The 21226-nt window shown below is 38.7% G+C and overlaps 3 protein-coding genes across 7 annotated transcripts in view; 2 read left to right on the top strand and 1 right to left on the bottom strand.

The window, feature by feature from the left end:
* Positions 1-21226, top strand: part of LOC100711262 (malate dehydrogenase, cytoplasmic) — an 868968-nt gene that overhangs the window by 460275 nt on the left and 387467 nt on the right. The gene's annotated exons all lie outside the window — the stretch shown is intronic.
* rcor3 (REST corepressor 3) lies at positions 3962-21024 on the bottom strand. The gene is given in 14 exon segments (XM_019355594.2): positions 3962-5395; positions 5627-5871; positions 8486-8543; positions 8755-8832; positions 10982-11098; positions 11100-11189; positions 14149-14157; positions 14423-14501; positions 15014-15138; positions 15329-15490; positions 18472-18524; positions 18649-18726; positions 20189-20245; positions 20348-21024. Coding segments are annotated over 14 exon segments (1656 nt in total). The 5' UTR covers positions 20472-21024; the 3' UTR covers positions 3962-5014.
* The window catches only part of LOC100697710 (potassium voltage-gated channel subfamily H member 1), a 90799-nt gene continuing 88317 nt past the window's right edge, over positions 18745-21226 (top strand). For 4 of the 5 annotated variants that reach the window (XM_019355592.2, XM_025908327.1, XM_025908326.1 and 1 more), the window contains exon 1: positions 18747-19628. The gene's annotated coding sequence lies outside the window, so the exon portion shown is untranslated. Of the gene's footprint in view, positions 19629-21226 lie in introns of all 5 variants that reach the window. The other variant, XM_025908329.1, reaches the window with a different exon arrangement.

Raw genomic sequence — 21226 nt, forward strand, 5'->3', positions numbered from 1 at the left:
AATCCAGTAATCCAGAGTAATGGATTGATATGCTACATCACTCCAACGAAATACAGCGCACCTAATGAAGTTGCAGTGCAAATCTAAGGGCTCTTCTCTTGAATCTATCTGCTGTTACCGTAGGCTATTTTTTTTTTAACTGTTTAGTCAGCTTTTTGTACATTTTTACGCTGGTGACACAGAGCTATACCTGCCACTTAGGCCATTTGAACCTGGTATGTTGGCTGTCTTTGTGAGATTCAGAACTGAATATCAAATAATTTCCCCTGGCTAAATCTCACGTCAGCGGCTTGATTTTTTCATTAGAGCAAAGAGATCGGATCACATTGCTCTCATGTTGGCACCTTTACGCTGACTCCCAGTGTATTTTACAATTGGTTTTAAGATTTTATTGGTTATTTTTAAGTACCTGCTCATAGCGACATCTAGAACCTGTTGCTACCCAGTACTAGTAGAGATCTTGTAGGCTCTGAAGGAAATCAGGTCGGCGGAACCCCGACTTAAAACACACCTTTAAGTCAAGAAGTTTAAGAGAAGGCCCACCTGACTTTTTAATTACTTTTGGTTTGTCTTTTATTTCTTGCATTTGTTACTTTTTTAAAATCTGTTGTCCCTGTAAATGTCTTTGTAACATGGACTTTGAAAAGTGCTAAATAAATAAAGCGTTATTATTTTACTAGTATTATTATTATTAATACTAACAAGAACAACAAGATGATGATGAATAAAACCAGTCATGGTACAAATATATTTTTTTAATGACATTTGCAAGTGGCCTCAGAAGGACATGTCAGGAACCTCATGTTAAGATCAATATTTTACCATACTGAAACTCAAAGGACTCTATGATTCTGGTTACAATGAATGCTGTGATTCCAAAAAGCATTAAGAGCACTTGCACAATGAGTTTTCTTTTTTTAAACACCAAGTCCAAAGTGGTAGCACCAGGAAGAAAGGGAATAAATAGCAGACACTCAAATGGCTTACCCAATAAAATCTAAACATAATGGGAAAAAATTAGTAATCTGAGAGAAAAGAACCCAACAATAGAACAATTAAAGGAAAATTTTTACTTGGACTGATGGTGATGTTTCTACATATGTAAAAGATGTTGATGTGAAAATTTTGTTTAGTGTTTTCAAAAAGCATTAAATTATCAGTGTTACTGAACAAGTTACTAACAGTTCACTGGATGCACACTAGGTAACAAATTATTCAAGAATATACTGAACTTTACACATTGTTGTCTTGTGCAGAATTACAAGCTCTGTCAGAAAGATTATGTACCACTGATATCATGAGTACATCGCTATGCTGTCAGAAACTATACTCAACCATTTCCCATGTGCAAACTCAAAGTGGTACTGTTGTGCTCACCGACATATTTCATCGTGGATATTTTCCCACCTGCTACCCCTAAACTGGATAAATCCCCTGCTGAAAAATTGGTCTTAATTAAAAGTTCTTTGTTTTCTCCCATTTATTTGCCAAAAGATGCAGTAACTCTGCTAAAAGTACAGATTTGTAAGTGGTACTTGCCAGTGACATTGAGGAAAAGAACGTAAGTCACCAGAGTTTAACACAAAATTATCAGTTTATAGCCCTGCTGGAACCCCCAGAGGCCACAGTTTTCTTAGAGCTACAATAGGAACAACGTCTTGATGCCCCCACCCCACCCCACCCACCCAAAAAAACCAAACCAAACCAAAACAAACAAATAATTAATTCATTAATGAATTGATTTTAAGAAAAATTACCCTGAGGTATAATGAGTGGGAAATGACATACAGTCATCAGAAATCTGAAAATAACCTAACAGTGAAACTTGAACTTCAAAGGGAACACAAGGACTGTTTAAGTACTGGTACAAGGACTGTAAACACTGGTGTATATATTCATATATGGTAACGTAGACAGTGTTCCAATGTAAGAGGCCCACCCTAGAACTCACAGGAGCCAAAGGATTCAGAGAAGTTGAAGGATGCTTGTTTCTTAAGCCAATCCTAAGCAGATTTTTTCTGAGTATGAGTTCTGCTGGAGGAAGCTGCACCAAGAAATACTGTTGCCATAGAATGGCGGGCTTAGTCTGAAATAAATGCAAGTACATGGGCAGTACTTGTCAAAGAAAAACGCACATAAATGCCAGCCCACAGTTTTACTAAAAGAGTAATGCACTGTAATAAGAGGATGATTATTTATTTAATCTGTTAATGGTTTTACTAATGAGGCAGACCAGTATACTTACACTAACTTAAGCATTTATTTACTTGCAGGCCAACAGTCAGTTCTAATTTGGACTTTTGCAATACACAACAATTTAAAATAAAGTCATTTACTCAAGATGCTGGCCTAATAGCCATTACTAATAGGCTAAGACAATTGGGGTGGCTGTAGCTCAGGTGGTAGAGCTGGTCACCTACTAATCGGAATGTTGGTGGTTCCAGTCTTGTATGTCAAATATCCTTAGGCGAGATACTAAACCCAAGTCGCTCTCCAATGCATCCATCAATGTGTGAATGTTAGATAGAAGAACTTACATAGAAAGAGGATAGAAAAAAAAGTGCTTGGGTGAATCAAGGAAGTTGTGTAAAGCGCTCAGAGTAGAAAAGCACTCGATAAGAACCACTCAATTTACCTTTTATGAAGGGCCAGCTATTATCTCAAGGAGCAACTAAACTTATGCCACTATAAAGTCAAAATGCCTGCAAAACAAATGAAAAATATAGCCAAATAACACACTAAATTAAGATAGATGTTAGCTACAAGGTAAACTAATCAAATATTGTCAATGTGAACATCTTAGCATGCTGTCATTGCAGAGCTCCTGAGAGTGACCACTTCTTTCACAACTGTTTGCAGAAGCAGTCTTCATGCCTAGGTGCTTGATTTTATACACCTATGGAACCCCTTAATTCAATGCTTTGGATGGGTGCGGGAATAATTTTGGAAATGTGTAGTGTAGCTCATTGCTTCGCCCAAATACAGCCTCACAGAGCTGCTAACGTGACTGTACTATTGTCTTATATCAACAAGTCGATTTCTATAGATGACTAACTTCTGCCATGCTGAATTTTTGCTGCTAATTAAGTTGTGTCCAAGGAAAATAAAGGGGTGAAAACAAAAGGATACAGGATTGAATCCTTTGGCATACCACATTTTCTATTAGGGGAAATAGGTGATGATGACAAAGCTCTCATTTAATAATCAACACACTTTGTTACATGCATTTGACTTTCAAGCCAAAGACTCCAAAAGTATTTGTTCTTTTCAGGACAAAAACTTTAAAACCAGTATGTGTGTGAAACTACATGTACTGGTTGAAAGACAAATATCAACCCATCACACAATATTAAAAACTAAAAACTTAGGTTCATATTTTGTACAAATGTGTTGCCTGTCCATTCATATAAAAAAGAAATTACACCTCCTTTCAGTTTAAATGGTTTTATGGGAAATAATCCTGTCATTAGGAGATCTAAAAGGTTGGTCTAAAAAAATGTGATAAATATAACCGTAGATGAACAACAACACATGGCAAACACCGCATATCATAACACCTCATACCAGCTATGAAGTCCATTCCTATACAATGCCATTCAGAAGTTTGGACACACTTTCACATTTTATGGTTCTTCTTTATTTTACTACTTTATACATTTTAGATACATCCTGAAGACATCAAACATATGAAGCAAAATCTATGGAATTTTGTACCAAAGAAAAAATTATAATAACTTCTAATATGTCTTATATTTTAGATTCCTTAAAGTAGCCACCCTCTGCTTTGTTGACAGCACTGCAAGCCCCTGGCCTTCTCTCAATGAGTTTCATGATGTAGTCATCTGAAATGGTTTTCACTTCACAGGTGTGCCTTGTCAGGATTCATTTGTGGAATTTCTTGCCTTCTTAATGGAGTTGGGACCATCAGTTGTGTTGTGCAGAAGTCAGGTGCGTACATAGCTGATAGCCCTATTTGACAACTGGTAGAATTCATATTATGGCAACAACCAATCAGCTAAGTAAAGAGACATGACAGTCTATCATGACTTTAAGAACTGAAGGAGAAGCATGGAGGTGAGGTGTGATTGTTTGCGGGTGCTTTGTTGGTGACACTGTTGGGGATTTTTTCAAAATTGCAGGCACACTGAACCAGCATGGCTCCACACCATCCTACAGCGACATGTCATCCCATCCAAACACATCTTCAGGATGTGTAAGGGCTATTTGACCAAGAAGGAGAGTGATGGAGCGCTGGCCTCCACAGTCACCTCACCTAAACCCAGTCGACATGGCTTGGGATGACATGGACCGCTGAGTAAAGGCAAAAGGGCCAACAAGTGTTCAACATCTCCGCGAGCTCCTTCAAGACTTTTGGATATCCATTTCAGGTGACAACCTCATGAAACTAATCGAGAGAATGCCAAGAGTGCCAAGGGTGGCTGTTTTGAAGAGTCTAAATTCTAAAACATGTTTTGAGTTATTTCACACTTTTTTGCTTACTACATATATATTCTATATGTGTTCCTTCAAAGTTTTGATGCCTTTAGTGAGAACCTACAATGTAAGTATTCATGAAAATAAAGAAAAAACAATTAAATGAGAAGGTGTGTCCAAACCTTTGAAGGTAGTGTATGTCATGTGTAACTGTAAAATGTCATATGTTGTTATTCATCTAATGTTTTATTGAAATCATTTTAGAGCCAGATGAAGGTCTAGATGATTTTTTTTATTATTATTATATCGTGACTGAGGTTGTTATTAAATTTAAGTATCATGACAGCCCTTTTCCCAATATTTAAAACCTAAGAATTGAAGGAGGTTGTACTTTCTTTTTCACCTGACTGTATATCGCTATGTCATAAAAGAATTGGTTATTAGCAGTAGCAATAAAAGTCACTGTTAATGTTTTGAGGGATATGACCAGATATTCCCACGGGACCTGAATGCAGCAGTCTTTCAGACAGCTTTATGTTAAGACTTAGACATTTCTTAAACAAAAATAGTGTGTCATTTGTTAGTGGATTGAGGAAGATGAGGTTGTGTCCGACTGGTGGACAGTCAGGCTGGAGCATTGCTGGGCAGAGCTTAGACCTGACCCTGCAGGGTTTCCACTGAGGGTCAAGGGACCAGAAGGTCGGGGGTTAAGGCGGGGTGGCATTGGGGAGGGACGGATGAGAGGCGGGGGCTGCTGCAGCGTGGATCGGGGCTGCAAGAAGCGGGCTTGCTGTTGGAGTGGTGGGGGCTGACGGTGCAGAGAGGGTGTGGCTGGGAGGGAGGGGCGCAGAAGGGGAGGAGGTTGGTGGAGGGAAGAGGAGGAGGTACTAGATATCATTGGAGTCTGAGCTGAAGATGATGAAGAGGCAGCAGGGGATGCACCTAATGAAGTGACTTGACCCTGCAAAGAACAGAAATGAGTTACTTACACAAGTCAAGCAGAGAATCCTGCTTGTGAAGTTAGTTCCAAGATAATTTACATGACATTAGAGAATGAAAAACCACTAACTTCTAGGAATGGTTAAATTCAAGATAACTGGACTTCAAACTGGATAACTGTGTCTTCAAACATCTACTAACACCACCCAGTATGATTTCAATAATAATCAAGAGTAAATTCATGAAGCCTCACCTCATCATCCTCTTCATCTGTGCTCTTTCCTGATGGAGTGTTTGAGCTGTTCTTTCCCTCCTCTCCCAAAGTGGCACTGTCTCCATTGGGAGCTTTGGTTCCCTGCTCTGCTTCCCACTCCTGCAGGACCTCTTCCAGGTTGAATCGCCGCCTGTAGTTCACAAAAAAGTTCTTCACCTGCCCTACCGTTTTATTACCGATTACGTCTGCGATGGCTTGGAAGTCTTTTCCATACTTCCTGACACCTGTACAACAACACAGATGGATTTTTAAAGTTACACAAACATATGCAATGGAAAAATCGAAAATAGATGAGAGCACCATTTAGTAGTCATTACAGTTTAGAGGTATGTTTTTGTACATAAAGTAAAAATGTAGTCACTTTTAGCTCTGGTGTTCACCTCTGGCTCTTTTTTTTAAATGCTCCTCTATTTTCACCAGTTAGGCTCTAACTGTGATCATCTGTTATCACCCCAACAGAGCACTTCATGGTTTCACAGCAGGCTTACTGGTGGTTCCTAGGATATTTAAAAAGTAGAATGGAAGACAGAGCCATCAGCTTTCACCCCATCTTCTGTGGAACCAGCACCTAGTTTGTATTCAGGAGACGGACACCCTTGCTACTTTACGATTAGGCTTCAAACTTTTCTTTTTTACAAAGCTCCCTCCCCTCAACCCCAACCTGTCATGGCAGATGGCTACCCCTCCCTGAGCCTGGTTCTGCTGGAGGTGTGTTCCTTGTTAACCCTTAGATGCACACGTGGGGTCAAAAACGACCCCAGGGGTTGTTTTTCTTCAAAATCTTTAAAATGCAAAGTTGTAATATATTCATATTCCAGGTATTCCTCAAAAAATATGTTTGTAACATGAGGCCATTTGCATTTTTATTTAATTTTTCATTAATTTAAAAAAAATGCAGTTTTTGTATCACTACCCCACTCTTCCACAAGTGGGGTCAAAAATGACCCCAAGCAGTTCCTATGGAATCTTCTGTGAAACTTTCATTCTTAGCAACTCTGACTGTCCCACTTACACTTCTGATGGATCAAGAATTAATTTTTACACAGTAACATACATGATTTATAGTCAGGGCTGCACATAAGTGGTCCGCAGGTGTGCATTCGCTATCAAAATAAAAGTATTCCCGGAAATTCAGAGAATACGCGCTTCTTTTGCGGTGGAGGAACACCAAAGTAATTGCTTACAGAGCTTGCTTCTTTGACATCTTTAAGAATTCTGAACAAATGTCTGTCCTCCTCCAGAACATCTAATGTATGCAAATGAGCGTTCCAACTTATCTGGTATGCATCTTTTATTTTGACAGCAAATGTGCACCTGCGGACCATTTATGTGCAGCCCTGTTTATAATTTCCTGTGCATTTCAAACATTGTCCTTTCTGATGTTTTTTTTTAAATATTTAAAGTAACATGGCTGCTATGAGGCAGTGGACCTTGCCCTACAAATGATCCTGGACGGATGGGATGAAGAGCCCATCGGAGGCACTGACTCAGAATCTGACATCTCAGATATAGAGGACCCAGACTATTGTCCTCCCACTGAACAAGGCTAGTCAGATACAGAGGAGTCCTCTGATGAGTCCTCTGAAGAGGAAATGGATTTTGAGTCTAACAGAATGAGCCCCTCTTACTGCTCTAGCCACAATATTCTGAATTAGTCGGCCAGGGCTTGCACCTGGGTTTAGTACTGTCTCCCCAATAGATGCATGGAAGATGTTCATGTCTGATAATATAATAGAAGAGGTGCTGACATGCACAAACATGGAGGCACGAAGAGTAGCCACAGACAGGGGAAAAGAGTGGAAAAATGTAATCGAACATGAGCTCATGGCCTCAATTTGACTGACCATTCTTGCAGGAAGTGAGAAGAACTGGGATGTACCAGTTGGTGTGTTTTTGGGAGTCCTCTGCATAACCCATGGTACAAGGCCACTATGTCAATTCATAGATTTAAAGATATTCAACGTTTCTTGCACTTTGATGACAAGAGGACCAGAGCCTACCGACTGAAAACAAACCACATGGCAGCTTTCCGCTACATATGGGGCCTGTTCCTGGTCAACTGCAGGCAGAAATTCATCCTCAGTGATTGTGTTACAGTGGATGAACAACTTGTGCCTTTCAGAGGGAAGGCCCAGCTTCTGCAGTATATGCAGAACAAGCATACAAAAGTGATACAAGTGATGCAAAAACTGCAATTTCTTAAAATTAATTAAAAAATAAATAAAAATGCAAAGGGCCTCATGTCACAAACATGTTTTATGAGGAATAACTCAAATATGAGAATGTTACAACTCTTTGTTTTAAAGATTTTGAAGAAAAACAACCAAGTTTATAGCAAAATGCATTGTTTCTATTTGGGGTCATTTTTGACCCCACTCGTGGAAGAGTGTAGGTATTGGTAGGTTGTGCATCCAAGGGTTAAAAGAAAGTTTCTCCTTTCCACTGCTGCCAAGTGCTCGCTTAACAGGAGGTTGTCTGATTGATGGGGTTGTCTCATTATTTACCCTAAAAGTAATGTAAGGATAACCATACAATATAAACCATCTTGAGTTGACTGTTGTTGTAATTAGGTATAAAATATAAAAATATATAATATCTATATAAAATATATAAATAAGACTGAATTTAAAATTTAATCTACTTCTTGGTGCTGAAAAGTTGTTCACAGTGGATTTTTAAAGCTTATTCTTTGTAAACAACTGGCTGCTCTGGTCAAAAATGGCTGTAAGAGGGAGAACCAGCCCATATAAAAGCCAAGAAGTTCTTTTTCATGTATGCCATTTGGTGGATTTTACTTTTAAAACCTGTAAGCAGCTGCTTTTTCTACATAGAGGTTACCTTGAACAGCCAGGAGTTGCTCATCTGTAGTCCAGCGGGCATTCACCTTCTGGTTACACTACAATATTGAATATTAAAGTTAAAACACATGACCAACTAAAGATATAAAAACATTTCTACTTTCCACAACAGGGATCCTCACTTACACATATACTTTATCATAACATAACTTTATCATAGCAGAAAACTCATTACCATAAATGGCTTCAACTGAGGAGTTTCATGCAATTTAATTATCATAATATCAGTCATCTTCAATGTATTTGTACCTCAGGTAGTCTGAAGTCTTCAATCCCAGACTCCAACATGTGTTTCAGTCCACTGTTTATCTGTTTGGCATTCTGGACCTGGAGAATAGATGAGAAAGTCAAAGATGACAATTAACAAAACTCCCAGAAAACCCATTAAAACCTGAGGCTGTTTTCAGATGTCTCACTGGGATTGGCCATTTCCCAGTCATTTGGATTGGAAATTTTTTACCATCCCAGATTAGTGGTGCACAAAATCTGTGATGTCCAATTTCACCCATATCAGCTGTGGTAACTGTTCAATAATTTCCACAATTTCCACAGAGATGTGTGACCTTTGTTCTGCCTCATACACACCATACTGAAGAAACACCATCACCTATATCAGACCTGGGCATTGTCTGCTCCTTGTCCAGGTCTGGTTTGTTTGTTTTTTTTGCCATAAAGTTGAATAAAACAGTTAGTAAACAGTTCTCTCATGGTGAGTTTATCAAAAAGTATTTCCTGGACAGCTGTGCCAATATGACCTGAAAAAAGACGCATTTGAAAATGTGCCCTTCTCTAGTCAATCCAAACAATAAGACAAACAATAAAGATGTTGCAGGAAATCAGGAGCATCAGTTTAAAAACAAACTGGACAATTTTGGCCTTTTCTTCTTGGCAATGGACAAGCGTTGTGATGTTGACGACAAAATGCAGTTATTCGTCTTTGTCTGTGGGATAACAAAAGAGTTCGAGATTATGGACGAGCTGGCAGAACACATTCAATGAAAGAAATCATTCAACAAGGACTAATTTGTTCATGGAGCTAAATGCTTGGATAGGTTTGGCCTGAAATGGGACAAATTTGCAGGTGTTATAACCCATGGGTGGACAAATTGGAAGAATTATTAAAAGTCGGATTATATAGACTTTTTAGGCCAGAGTGACAGAAATGACCACAAAACTGAAATGAATATTTTCTGCAAATAAAGTAATAAAAAAAAAACAAATAAATAGCCATGGAAATTGTATTTCTATTGTTTGCTGTCAGAAATCTGTAGAGTTTTTATTTTAATATTTGGAAAGAGGAAACAGGAAGTACAGAGAACTTTGGGAAAGCATGACTGCACCTTGGAGATATTTTATGTGGAATCCGAAACAATCCACATAGATGAGTCCATCAGAAAGAAATGGCTTTAAGTCAGTTCTTTGTAGATCTGAAAATTTATAACATTTTTTTCTCCCTCTTTACAAGTGTAGTAGTTTCATATCTTGTAGTCTGTAAGCTAATGATACAATTGTATTACTTGTTACTAGCTTATTTTCTATTAAATGATATTGTATTGTATTCTACAGGATGCTTATTTTGTACTCTGCTTTGTTAGAGCCTAACTACACTTACCTGTGGGTTATGTGACAGTCTATTAAGTCTGACAATCTTTTTATGTGTCTTTCTAGTTTCACTCCAGTTCACTGATGTCAGTTCATTGTGATTGCTGTGGATCACGCATTAACCCTTCAAAGCCCACCATTTTTACATGCTGCAGTGCCATTTTTTGAAGCATTTCAAGTTTCTGTACATCAATACAACCGTTATATCCCAAATTTTAATAATATGTATGTTTTAAGTCCATAGTAGCTACATAAATTGCAAAAAAGTGCAATAAACTACAAAGAAATTTAAAAAAAAACTGTAAATGCAAAAAAGTTGCACAAAATAGTTTCCAGCCACAGGAAACTTATCTTGAGTGTCTTTATAATTTTATTTTTGAGATACATTAATTTTTTCAGTGCATTTTAAATGCTTATTTCAGGCTCCACCTTAAAAATCTCTTTAAAGTGCTCAAGAAAAAAAACAGGTGAAGACCTCTCTAAATATTTACAGGAAAGGTGATAAATAGCACTTGGATCAAATTTAAGCCCTCCCATTTCAAAATGTAAACCAACACACACATGTAAGCGGTACATCCAGCAAAAGTTATTTTGACTATAACCTCAACAGTGTTCTCTTATGTATTTTAAAAACAAAGCTAATGCTGCTAAGCATTCTGTTACTTACCAAGGGGATACAACTGGAAACCCATTTTTTTAGTTTTTGACAAAGTATGATTGTGTGTTAGTAGTTCAAAATATTCCCACGGTTGCACAGACAAATAATAATGGGTTATTTTGGCACCAAAGAAAACTTGTGACCAGTGTCTGATGTTAGGAGACAAAAAATTTTTTTTAGGTTTAGTAGTTCAGTAGTCAAGAGGATGAGGGCTACCTGTCTCTTGAGAGACACCAGCTCCATATCCAGCTGACGCAGAAGGGTGTTTGCAGCGGAGGAACTGCAGGAGACGGCCACAACATCCTCCTGGGTCAGGTACATGCCTTTGGGGGGGACGACAGCGGGAGCGTTGGTGATGCCGGTGCTGCAGGGTCTGATGCTCCCTACGACCCAAAGCTACCTTAGATCCTGGCACTGGGGGGCTCTGCCTGGTTCTGAAGGTAAGAGAATGATTTTAAACACTGATAAAAGTGTAGTTATATGAGGCCTTAAAAATAGCATTGACAACTAACTAAAATGCAGAAGCAGTGAATAAAAAAGCTAAATATACGCCATCACTCAGTAATCTGTCAACCTACCTTTAGCAGCAGTAATTTGAAATAAATATTTGAAGTATGACTTCATTAATCTTTCATTTTGTTACGGAGGAGTTGTCACCCACTCTTCTTTACCAAATTGCTTCAGTACATTGAGGTTTTCTTTTTATCTTCTCTTCATATTTATATTTTCCTTGTCAATTTGTTTTTTTAAAAAAAGGTTTCATTATTAACTAAGTATAGTCCTTTCAGGTGGTACATCAGTAATGACCTTAATTTGTCTGTCTGTACATCTGTTGGTAAGCCTTGAGGTGGGGCATGGACATTTATTGTTTTTTACAGTTTCTTTAAGGGAAAAATATCAAAGTTCTCAACTTTAAAGTTTAAAAATGTACTTTGAGACTACTCTCAACTGTCCGAGTCATTGTGGAAGTGTCTTAACTCTGCATTTTTCCTACTGCATACAAGGTCATTACAAAAAGAAGCCCATGTAATAGAAGTCTATGGAAAATTCTGCTGTGACATATTTGACTTCCATCACTAATTTCAAGTCTAACTGAATACAAAATTACATTAATTTTTAATTTATGGTCCCCAGTTATGTCAAAAAGATGTATGTTTTAATGCAGTCCTACCAGTGGCTCTTGGTTTAGGAGTCAGAGCCGCCCCTTAATCATCACGTCCTGTTTGAAAACATTGAAATGATAACAAACGAGACTTCACTAACCTTTGGGTGACGTCAGGGTGGCTACATCCTTTATATACAGTTTATGGAGATCATTTTTGGAATAAAAAAATATGATGTCACTTATCTTTGGTCACTGTCCATAATATTTTGTTGAGGTATGAACATAAGGCACTTGAACCTCTCAAAATTTTCAAAATGTATGGTAATGCCTAAATTTATCTGTTCAAGTTGGTGTGTTTACTGTACTGACAGACTGCCAGATGTCAATGGGGGGACAATTCATGCTGGATATCTATACTGATGTGGATTGGGAAATGTGTTAGAAATAAAGCTTGCCATCATTTGGAAATGAAAATTACAGAGGGCTGAACTGAGACACCCTGAAAATCAAAGTGAAAGAATTATGCAGCGGGCTAATTCATTTTGCTGAAATTTCATTACAGCACTTCAAAATGGTGCTCAGTAGTTTGCATAGCCCCCATGTACTTGTATGCATGACTGACAACTTTGGGGCATGCTCCTAATGAGATGACGGATGTTTTCCTGGGAGAGTTTCTCCCAGATCACCCACCCAGATCACGGGATCACTGAGCACCTGGACAGTCAGCTGGTGGCATTAGATGGGCCGAAACACCTACTTATTCCCAGGGAGATTTTTTCTTTCCATTCTGGACATAATAACACCATCATTTCACTGGAAAAACAAAAAGCCCAGAATAAAACTAACAACATTACAACAGTCAAAACTTCAAGGAGGCCTAAAAGCACCAAATTTCCACCAGTACTTCTTAGTCAACCAACTACAATACCTCATCAAATGGATACATTCAACCCATCACTTTCATTCATAGCTGGACATCGAACAATCTGATTGTAAAGACATATTAATCAAAGATTTACCATTTATAAGCAATACAATCAGACATATCAGACATCACAAGTGCAATAGCAACAACTCTGACAGCTTGGTGGAAGATTAATAAAATCAAAAACATTATATTCTCACCTACAACTCAAACACCAATATGTGATAACCCTGACTTCACTGCAAATAAATTACCCCTGATAAATATTAAATGGAAAGCAAAAGGCATCACACCTCCACCACATTTTTGATAATTTCTTACAACCATCACTACTAGACAGCATCAATAAAACTGCAAAGTCATAAAAAATACAAAACTAAATAAACTAATATCCTCTAACTGCATACCACTGGTGGTATGTGAGCTCCCTCTGGTGGTATGCGGGAAGTCTCCTGCAAAATTTTTAAGATTAAATAATATACCATGTTCTGATTTAATTTTTCAGAAATCCCTCAAACGTACAGCTCTGCTATCACTTCCGACATAAATGAAGACTGCACAATCAACACCACTAATGACCACCTTCACACATTCTGGCTCTGTCCACCAATACTAAACTTCTGGAAAGAAACAACTACCAAATTATCCCACATCCTTGACCACAACATCCCACAATGCCCCGCTCTCTGTTTACTTGGTGATCTGGAAGAAGCATAAACTCCAAACAGATCAAAACACCGCTTCTTGTGGCCCTGATTCTCACCAAGAAAACAATCAAAATCAGAATCGGAGTCATAATACTTTAATAATCCACAAGGAAATTATGTATAACAGTACAGCTCAACTGGAAAAACAGGAAAAAGATCACCACTGCCACCGCAGAAATCAACAGACCAGGGGAGGAGAAATGAAACGGAGGGACAAAAAACAATAAGAATACAAAACCCGCTCTAAAGTTATTCTTATTTCCTATTTTTTATTTATGTTTTTTGTTTTCGTGTTCTCATTTTGTCTTACTCCACTTCAGGATAAAATATCTATGTATGTCTCCAGATGAACTAAAAGAAAGAATATTGGGTGACCCCCCCCCCAAAGAAAAATAAAATCCAAAACAAACCAAAACAAAAACACATAACTGCCGAGAAGGGAAAAAAATGTAACCTAACATATAAACCTGGTGTGAATGTTGGCGTGAATGGTTGTCTGTCTCTATGTGTTAGCCCTGTGGCAGACTTGCCACCTGTCCAGGTTGTCTGCTGGAACTGCTTGCATACTCTTGCAGCATGAGGCCGGGCACTGTCGTGCACCAGAAGGACCCCCATGACCCACTGCAGCACGTAGGGTCTGACCCACTGTCAGACCCTACGTCTGACAGTGGGTCCAAGGATCCCCAAATGATATCCTGGTACCCTTGCCTGGCTTGTAGAAGTCTGCATATCCCTCCATGGATATACTTCTCCAGAACATCACTGATCCATCACCAACTCAGTCATGCCCACCTCTTGGTATTTCAGATACTCTGATTCAACAGTGTTCCTTTATTTTTGTGAGCAGTATATGGTAAAGTTTCATTTTAGATTCCACAGGTTTAAACAAAAAAAAATGGAATAAGGTGTGTTCAAATTACCTCTTTCTTAGTTTCCTTGTTGGGGTCATAGTCACTGTCGTTGGCTTCAATGGGATTGGCATCCTCTATCTCCTCATCACTGCAGCAACAATAAGCCAAAATCCAATCACTGGATGTCGTCACACAACAGCAACCTCACACCGACGCAGCAGAATCCAAAACTAACTCTTTGTGAGCTTACGTTCTTAGGTAACTGAAATGATGATGGATGTCAGTCAATAAAAACAGACACATCAAGTAACAATTTTAATGATTTTTCATATTTAAAAAAAATCTCAAGGCCATGGGTCTGCAATGGTTTCTGCATAAAAATTCCCAAAATGTCCCAGGAAAGTTTCAATTTCCAGGCAGGGACAGGTAGCTCTGACTGTGAGACGGGCTTTTTGCTTAACAAATGCTCTCTTGACGCCCTAGATTTTTTAACTGAGGTATGTCCACAAACTGTGGACAAACAGGTGTCAGAGTGCTTCACGCTTTGACAAGACAAAATGCCTTCTTTTCAGCAAAAAAAGAGAAAACGTTTTTGTTTCTTTTTTCAAAACAAGAGACTATAGTCAGATTCAAGGAGTAGTGTTGATCTATGTGCTGTACCTCTCATCCTGGTTGCTCCTACTGGCCAATTTACGAGCCTGTCTGTCCATCAGACTTGTTCTGGAACGCGTCTTTTTCCATGAATAGTAGTACTTTACCAGACTGGAGATGGATTTGTCCGGTAACTGAAGCAAAAAATGAATAAATAAATAAAATAAAATAAACAAAACACGTGATATTTTCATAGAAACAGTACCTCAAAACTGTTTGTACAGTACCCTCCCCCAAGTCTTTATGACCATAATAAATTTGTTAATATCAGAAACATTACATTACTGTATCAGAAACACTGATGTTGCTGTGTTAAGTGGTTACCATCTGCTGGATGCGGTGAAAGCTCTTTCCGTGGAAACTAAAGGCCTGTTCAAACAACACTTTGTCCTCCACTGTCCACTCATCTGGGAACGGGGTGAAATTTGGCAAGTCGGCCAGAGATTTCTCAATATTGTGTTTGTGCCAGAAGAGCATGCCAAGAGCCTGAAGACACACACACAAAGGGTTACCGAAACACAGATACCACAGGCTTAAAGCAGCAACCGCCTAGGCTAAAAGATGAAGCCATTTGGCCAAACCCCATGTTAATTAACAGGTGCTCATTTTACTCACTTTAACTCTGTAGCTACCCACTCTTTGTTACTGTTCTCTACATGAGTTAGAAATAATGACCTAATGGTAGTCATACACCAGCTGTCATTCTTCAGCTGTGTAAAAAAAAATCCTTATTTTACAGATAAATAAGGAAATGGTTTGGCATAATCAACCTACAGTAAAGCCAAGTTCATAACAACAGTTCTGCTGTTTACTTAAGTAATAGGATATTTTCAAGAAATAAAAACTATTTCAGTAGCTTATTTACACTCAAATAGTACTTGCTAATGATGGGAAAAGATTCTGGGCTGACTGCTCTCACTTGTAGAATCATCATGCCAAATGAAACATACCCAAGTGCCAAACTATTAACAACCGAACCACCAAGGTGGTGGTTCGGTTGTTAATATTTTGGTCATTTTTACTCCTTTGCATTTTGACAATCATGTAACTCTGTTAATTTTGGGATGTGTGGGATAAAAAAAAATGCCAACAATGTCATGTTGACCCCATAGAAATTCATGTAAAACAGCAAACGAGACTTGGGTGTGGAAAACTATGGAGAGCAGATCAGCCAAAGCAGGCTGATCTGTGTTTCAAGCCTGAGGAGCAGAGTTCTGGAGTTGAAGAGCTACAGACGTGAGATGAAGCAGTGTGGATCATGGATGAGAGGCTGCAGATTTGGTGACGTGGAGGCACTCTGATGAGTTTTCACAGTAACTTGCTGTAATATTTATTGTGTTAAAAGAGGGGTCTCAAACCCGTGGCCCAGGACCACTTGAGGCCTACGTCATTCCTAGATGCATTCCTATATTGACTTGAAGAAATATAATGCAATTTGGCCCTTGAAGTTACATTTTTTGTTAGGGAGGATTTATTTGTTGTTGAGTGCAATGTTAAAATAAGTTCTTTAAAAATCAAAAAAATATTTAATATAAAGGCAACATGAGCAGAGAGTACAAACATGTTAAGGGATTGACTGTGTTAGTTCAGTGAGTTATTTGTAAAGAAAACAATTTTCAGTAGCATTCAAAAACTAATGTGTACACTTATGTCTGCATTGTGTCTGGCCAGAAAGAGAGTGCCAATTTGTTTATTTGGTAGCTCAATGAAAGGCTTCAGTGAGTTAAGAGTGAGAAAGCAAGCAAGGACGCCAACATCTCCATTTGATCAGTCACCTCCTGCAGCTCTCCATGTGTCCTGAGCCTACCCTGGGGCCTGTTCCCGGAAGGACATTTACAGAACACCATGCCCAGAAGACACCCATCCTTCCCGTATTCCCAAATCACCTCAACTGGCTCCTTTCGATTTGGAGGAGTAGTGGCCCTAGTCTGAAATCCTCCCGTATGACCATACTTCTTCCAACTATCTTTAAAGGCGGTCCTTAAGTGTTCATTTCCACAATCTCATTCTTTTGGTGACTACCCAGAGCTCATGGCCCAACCCAGTTTCACGGCAAAGCATCTAATAGACATGCCGGTTCTTGCCTATCCAAAACGTGAAATGGACACCCATGCAGAAGTTGCATTACTGCATGCAGAAGTTGCATTACCACCAGGGGTAAATATTTAAAGCCAAGAAGTTGGTAGCGAGCAAAAAAAGCGAGTATGGGGTCCTCAATTGCCAAAAGCTATTAAGCTAGGCAGCTAATATGTATTTGCATGTCTAATAATGTCTACACTTTCTCATTATTATTTTCATGCTGGATTGAAATAAAATGTCTCCCCCTGCTGTTACTGCAGTTTACTGCAACTTACTGCAAGCATGTACATTTCAATCATGAAATGGACATGTTGGACCAGCATGTCCATTACACATTTTGCCGTGATATCGGGTTGCATGGCCATAGGTCAAGGTAGGAACATTGCTTTCGCGCTCAGCTCCTTCTTCACCACAACAGTCTGGTACAGCGTTGCATCACAGATGACGCTGAACCAATCTGTCGGTCAGTCTACTGTTTCACTCTTCCCAGACCCTGAGATATTTAAACTCCTCCACTTGGGGCAACAACTCATCCCTGACCCAGACACTATGTAGATTGGGTGGGTGTAAGGGGCAGAGACCCTTGCAGATCGATCCTAAGTTGGCGGATTTTACTTTATCCAAAATTCATAACGTTCTCCTTCTACAATAATTAAATTATTTACATTATGAGTTGACTATTGTGCTGTGTGATGAACCCTTTGTGTATTAATTAATTCTAATATACAGTTCAGATCTGTACTGAAATAATCTAAACCAGTTGTACAACTCACAAAACCCCTAAAACTTAATCTTAAATTCTTATTTTGTAAAACCTTACCTATGATTAGAAAAACCAAATGTAAATTTACAACTTGCGCAAGAAATTGTCACACACTGTGACATTTTTCAAAACTGAAAAATGTCACAGTGTGTGCAGTTTTAAAGGCCACTACTGCTGGCACTCTACAGCTGTTAGTTTGGGACCAAGGAAAGTATTGTTTCACTCCAGTGTCACTTATGTTGGGTTTAGTAAATACCGGAGTCATTCTGTATACAGCCTCAGTCTTTTACATTGAGAACAGTGGGGGATTTTCTAATTTTCTAATCCAATTTTTTTTAACATGAGTGAAAAAATATGGGGCTGAGATGGAAAAGTTGTCATATCATTAATAATAATGTGTGACAAAGGAAAAAATGTCATATTTCTAGCATGTCTACCACATTCTTTTTAATTGTTTTATAGTTTTTTGAAAACACCAACTGAAGACTTTTCACAACCAGCTGTTACTGCAGCTTGTCAATTGGGGAATGAACAAGATAATACTTTTCCCCTATACAGACTGTGACCACATTTACCTAAACTTTGTGGCACATTTAAAAGAAAAGTCAGCTGCTGTATAGCTCACCTGTTCCACGTTATATCCATGTTTTTCTTTGGCAATAGCAATGTATTCATCAACTGTGGAGGGAGACACACACACACTGTTAGATGGATCTGATCTTTTGTGTCAAAAAGAAGAAAGAAAAAAGAAATCACAGAAGATGGACTAAATATTTTCAGTCAAACACAATATTAACATTACGTTTGGAGTCAATAATGGTGTGATAAGGAGACCAAACCAGCATCCCTCCGCTGTCTTTATCTGTGTACTTGGTGGCACCTGGACAAACATTATAGAAAAATGATCAAAATAACAGATTTTATTCAGCTGCTGCTAATTTAACACTTATAAGTTATTTTACCAGTGACATACACCAGATACAATTTGTACATATGTTATTACAGAATATCATCACGGAGGAACTATTCCTATTACTCCTTCTGTTTGAACCACTTCAGTAGCAAGCAATATTTATTTACTTAGCACTTGCCATAAAAAGGAGTCATCAGGTGCTGTCATGAAAATAATGAAAAACAGCAGAAAATTTTATAGCAGGTAAAACAATAAACAAAAATGTAAAAGAAATTAAAAGACACCAAAAAATATAAAGTAAAAAAGATACTAGACTCAATGAGAAAACATATACTGCACTAAAGTAGAACTCACACAACACACTCGACTGAAATGCCAGACTATATATCTCTGGCTGACTTCCACAGACTCAGTAAACCTCAGTGAACAGGCAGAGTATTCCAATAGTTGGACACGATAGTCTCAGTATGGTTCTCCTCAGTACGGTTGTCCAAGGAGAAAAAAGAAAACATCAATACTAAAATTAATTTAAAATTAAGCTGTAGTTCAGCTGAATGAAGCAAAGACAGCACTTGTTGTTCCAAATAATTATCGTAACACAGCATGGCTTCAAACAGAAAGGCCTCTACCCCACTAACAGCTATGTAGTTGATGTTCATTATTGCAGGCTTAATGGGTCATGGATGGAATATTGAGCTGTGTCAGACCACGTGGAAAATCGGGCGGGTCGCTGGCTATACAGAGCAGGGGGGGAACCATACCTCAGCTTACCAGAGAGTCCAGACTGTGGTGAAGTACAATGAGCAAATAAAGAGTGAAATCTGGAGCAGAGCAGTTGAAGGGGTTTCAGGCCGGTTTAATCTTTCACAGTAAGCACTCCGTTCTTTTTCTTAGCATAGCAAATACCATACCTTATCCAAAATACTTTGCCGTAATGCTCTTCTAATACAATAATTAAATTATTTAGATGTCGGGCATTGTTTTGTCTATTGTACCTTTAGTTCATTAGCAGGTTTTAAAATCTGCTAACGTGTGAGTCGAGAATTGCACAGCACTCTTTTAATAAAACGATCATTGTTAATTATCTGACTCAAAACGAACTGTAATCATGATCAAACTCCAGTCGTACTTTTCCACCTGACATTTTATATTGTTAATAAATTGGAAGAAACATGACAGTCATAGCTGTCAGTGAAGTTTGTGTCACTTCGGTTTATGTTTGCCTCCGCGGCCTTTAAGCTTACTTTAAAACAAGCTGATACCACAGCGAGCCGACTGAAAATCGGACTCTTAACTATTACTGCAGTCAGTTTTAATCCACTAGCAAACTAATGTATAGGCAGTGAGCGTAGTACAGTACAGTCTGATACTGTACACATACCGAGGCTACCACGGTTCATCACTCAGGTAGAAAACAATAAAAACTCACCGGGCTCAAAGTCGGGGATTGTGGCCTGGTAGTCTGCTCCAACACGCATTCCTACATCTGGAAAACACAAACAACAACCACAAAAACAGTTTAATTTAACTATTCATATTCAAAACACGGACATCAGGAGCGGTAAGAAGCTGTTCGAGGCTATATCACCGTGTTCGTCCTCGCTGCCACTTTCGTCAGAAAAATGTCCGTTAGAGGCTGTGGATGGACTTTTGGTGCCATTTGAGCGACCCTTCCCTAAATAATCCGAGCCCTTATCCATCATGCCCGGCATCTCTGCGCTCTGATTCACCGATTTTAGCTGCTATGTCGGGATATAAAATGTCAGCAGGAGCTGGACGTTTTTCTTTTGCTGCTGTTTATTTCGTCGCCGCAGCTCTATCCGTGTCGCTGTAATCCTTCTCGTGACTCTCACCGTGCTTGCACGGTTAATTCCGGCTGCGACACGCTATGTTTAACAACCGAGCAATCTCTTCTTAGTTTTTAGCAAATTTTTAATCCAAATTGTTCCTCCGAGGGATATTTTAGTTGCTTAGACCTGTAGCTGGGGGCCTAACCATGGCGGCGGAAGTCTTTTTACGCACCTTCGGGTGCGGTAGTGCGACTCCTGCTGCTGCGGTACTGTTGAAATGAGATTCCTCCGCCGAGACAAACTGAAGAAGAAAAAAAAACGGGCAAGAGGTTTAGTGCCAACAAAATGCAGATTCAGCATTAGGATAACCCAACGGTGAATGCAGAATATCCGGAAACTGTAAATATTACCAATAAATCACATTGTAAATGTCATAATTTCAAATAAATTCATTTCAGGTTATTCTTATATCGTATGTCAGGTTATTACAGACTGTATATTGTATGTTCTACCACTGAGAACACTTAATCATTATTCGACCTGTTATCCTGTTATTCTTGTTTTAAATTTGCTTATTAATTACCCTTCTGCGTGGACTCTCTGCGACCAGTAGAGAAAGATCCGGCACAACAATGAAGCATTTAACCTGCACTGTAAGCTAAAGGAATCCACTGACA

This window comes from Oreochromis niloticus, linkage group LG6 (assembly GCF_001858045.2).
Source record: "Oreochromis niloticus isolate F11D_XX linkage group LG6, O_niloticus_UMD_NMBU, whole genome shotgun sequence".
NCBI classification, from domain to species: Eukaryota; Metazoa; Chordata; class Actinopteri; order Cichliformes; family Cichlidae; genus Oreochromis; species Oreochromis niloticus.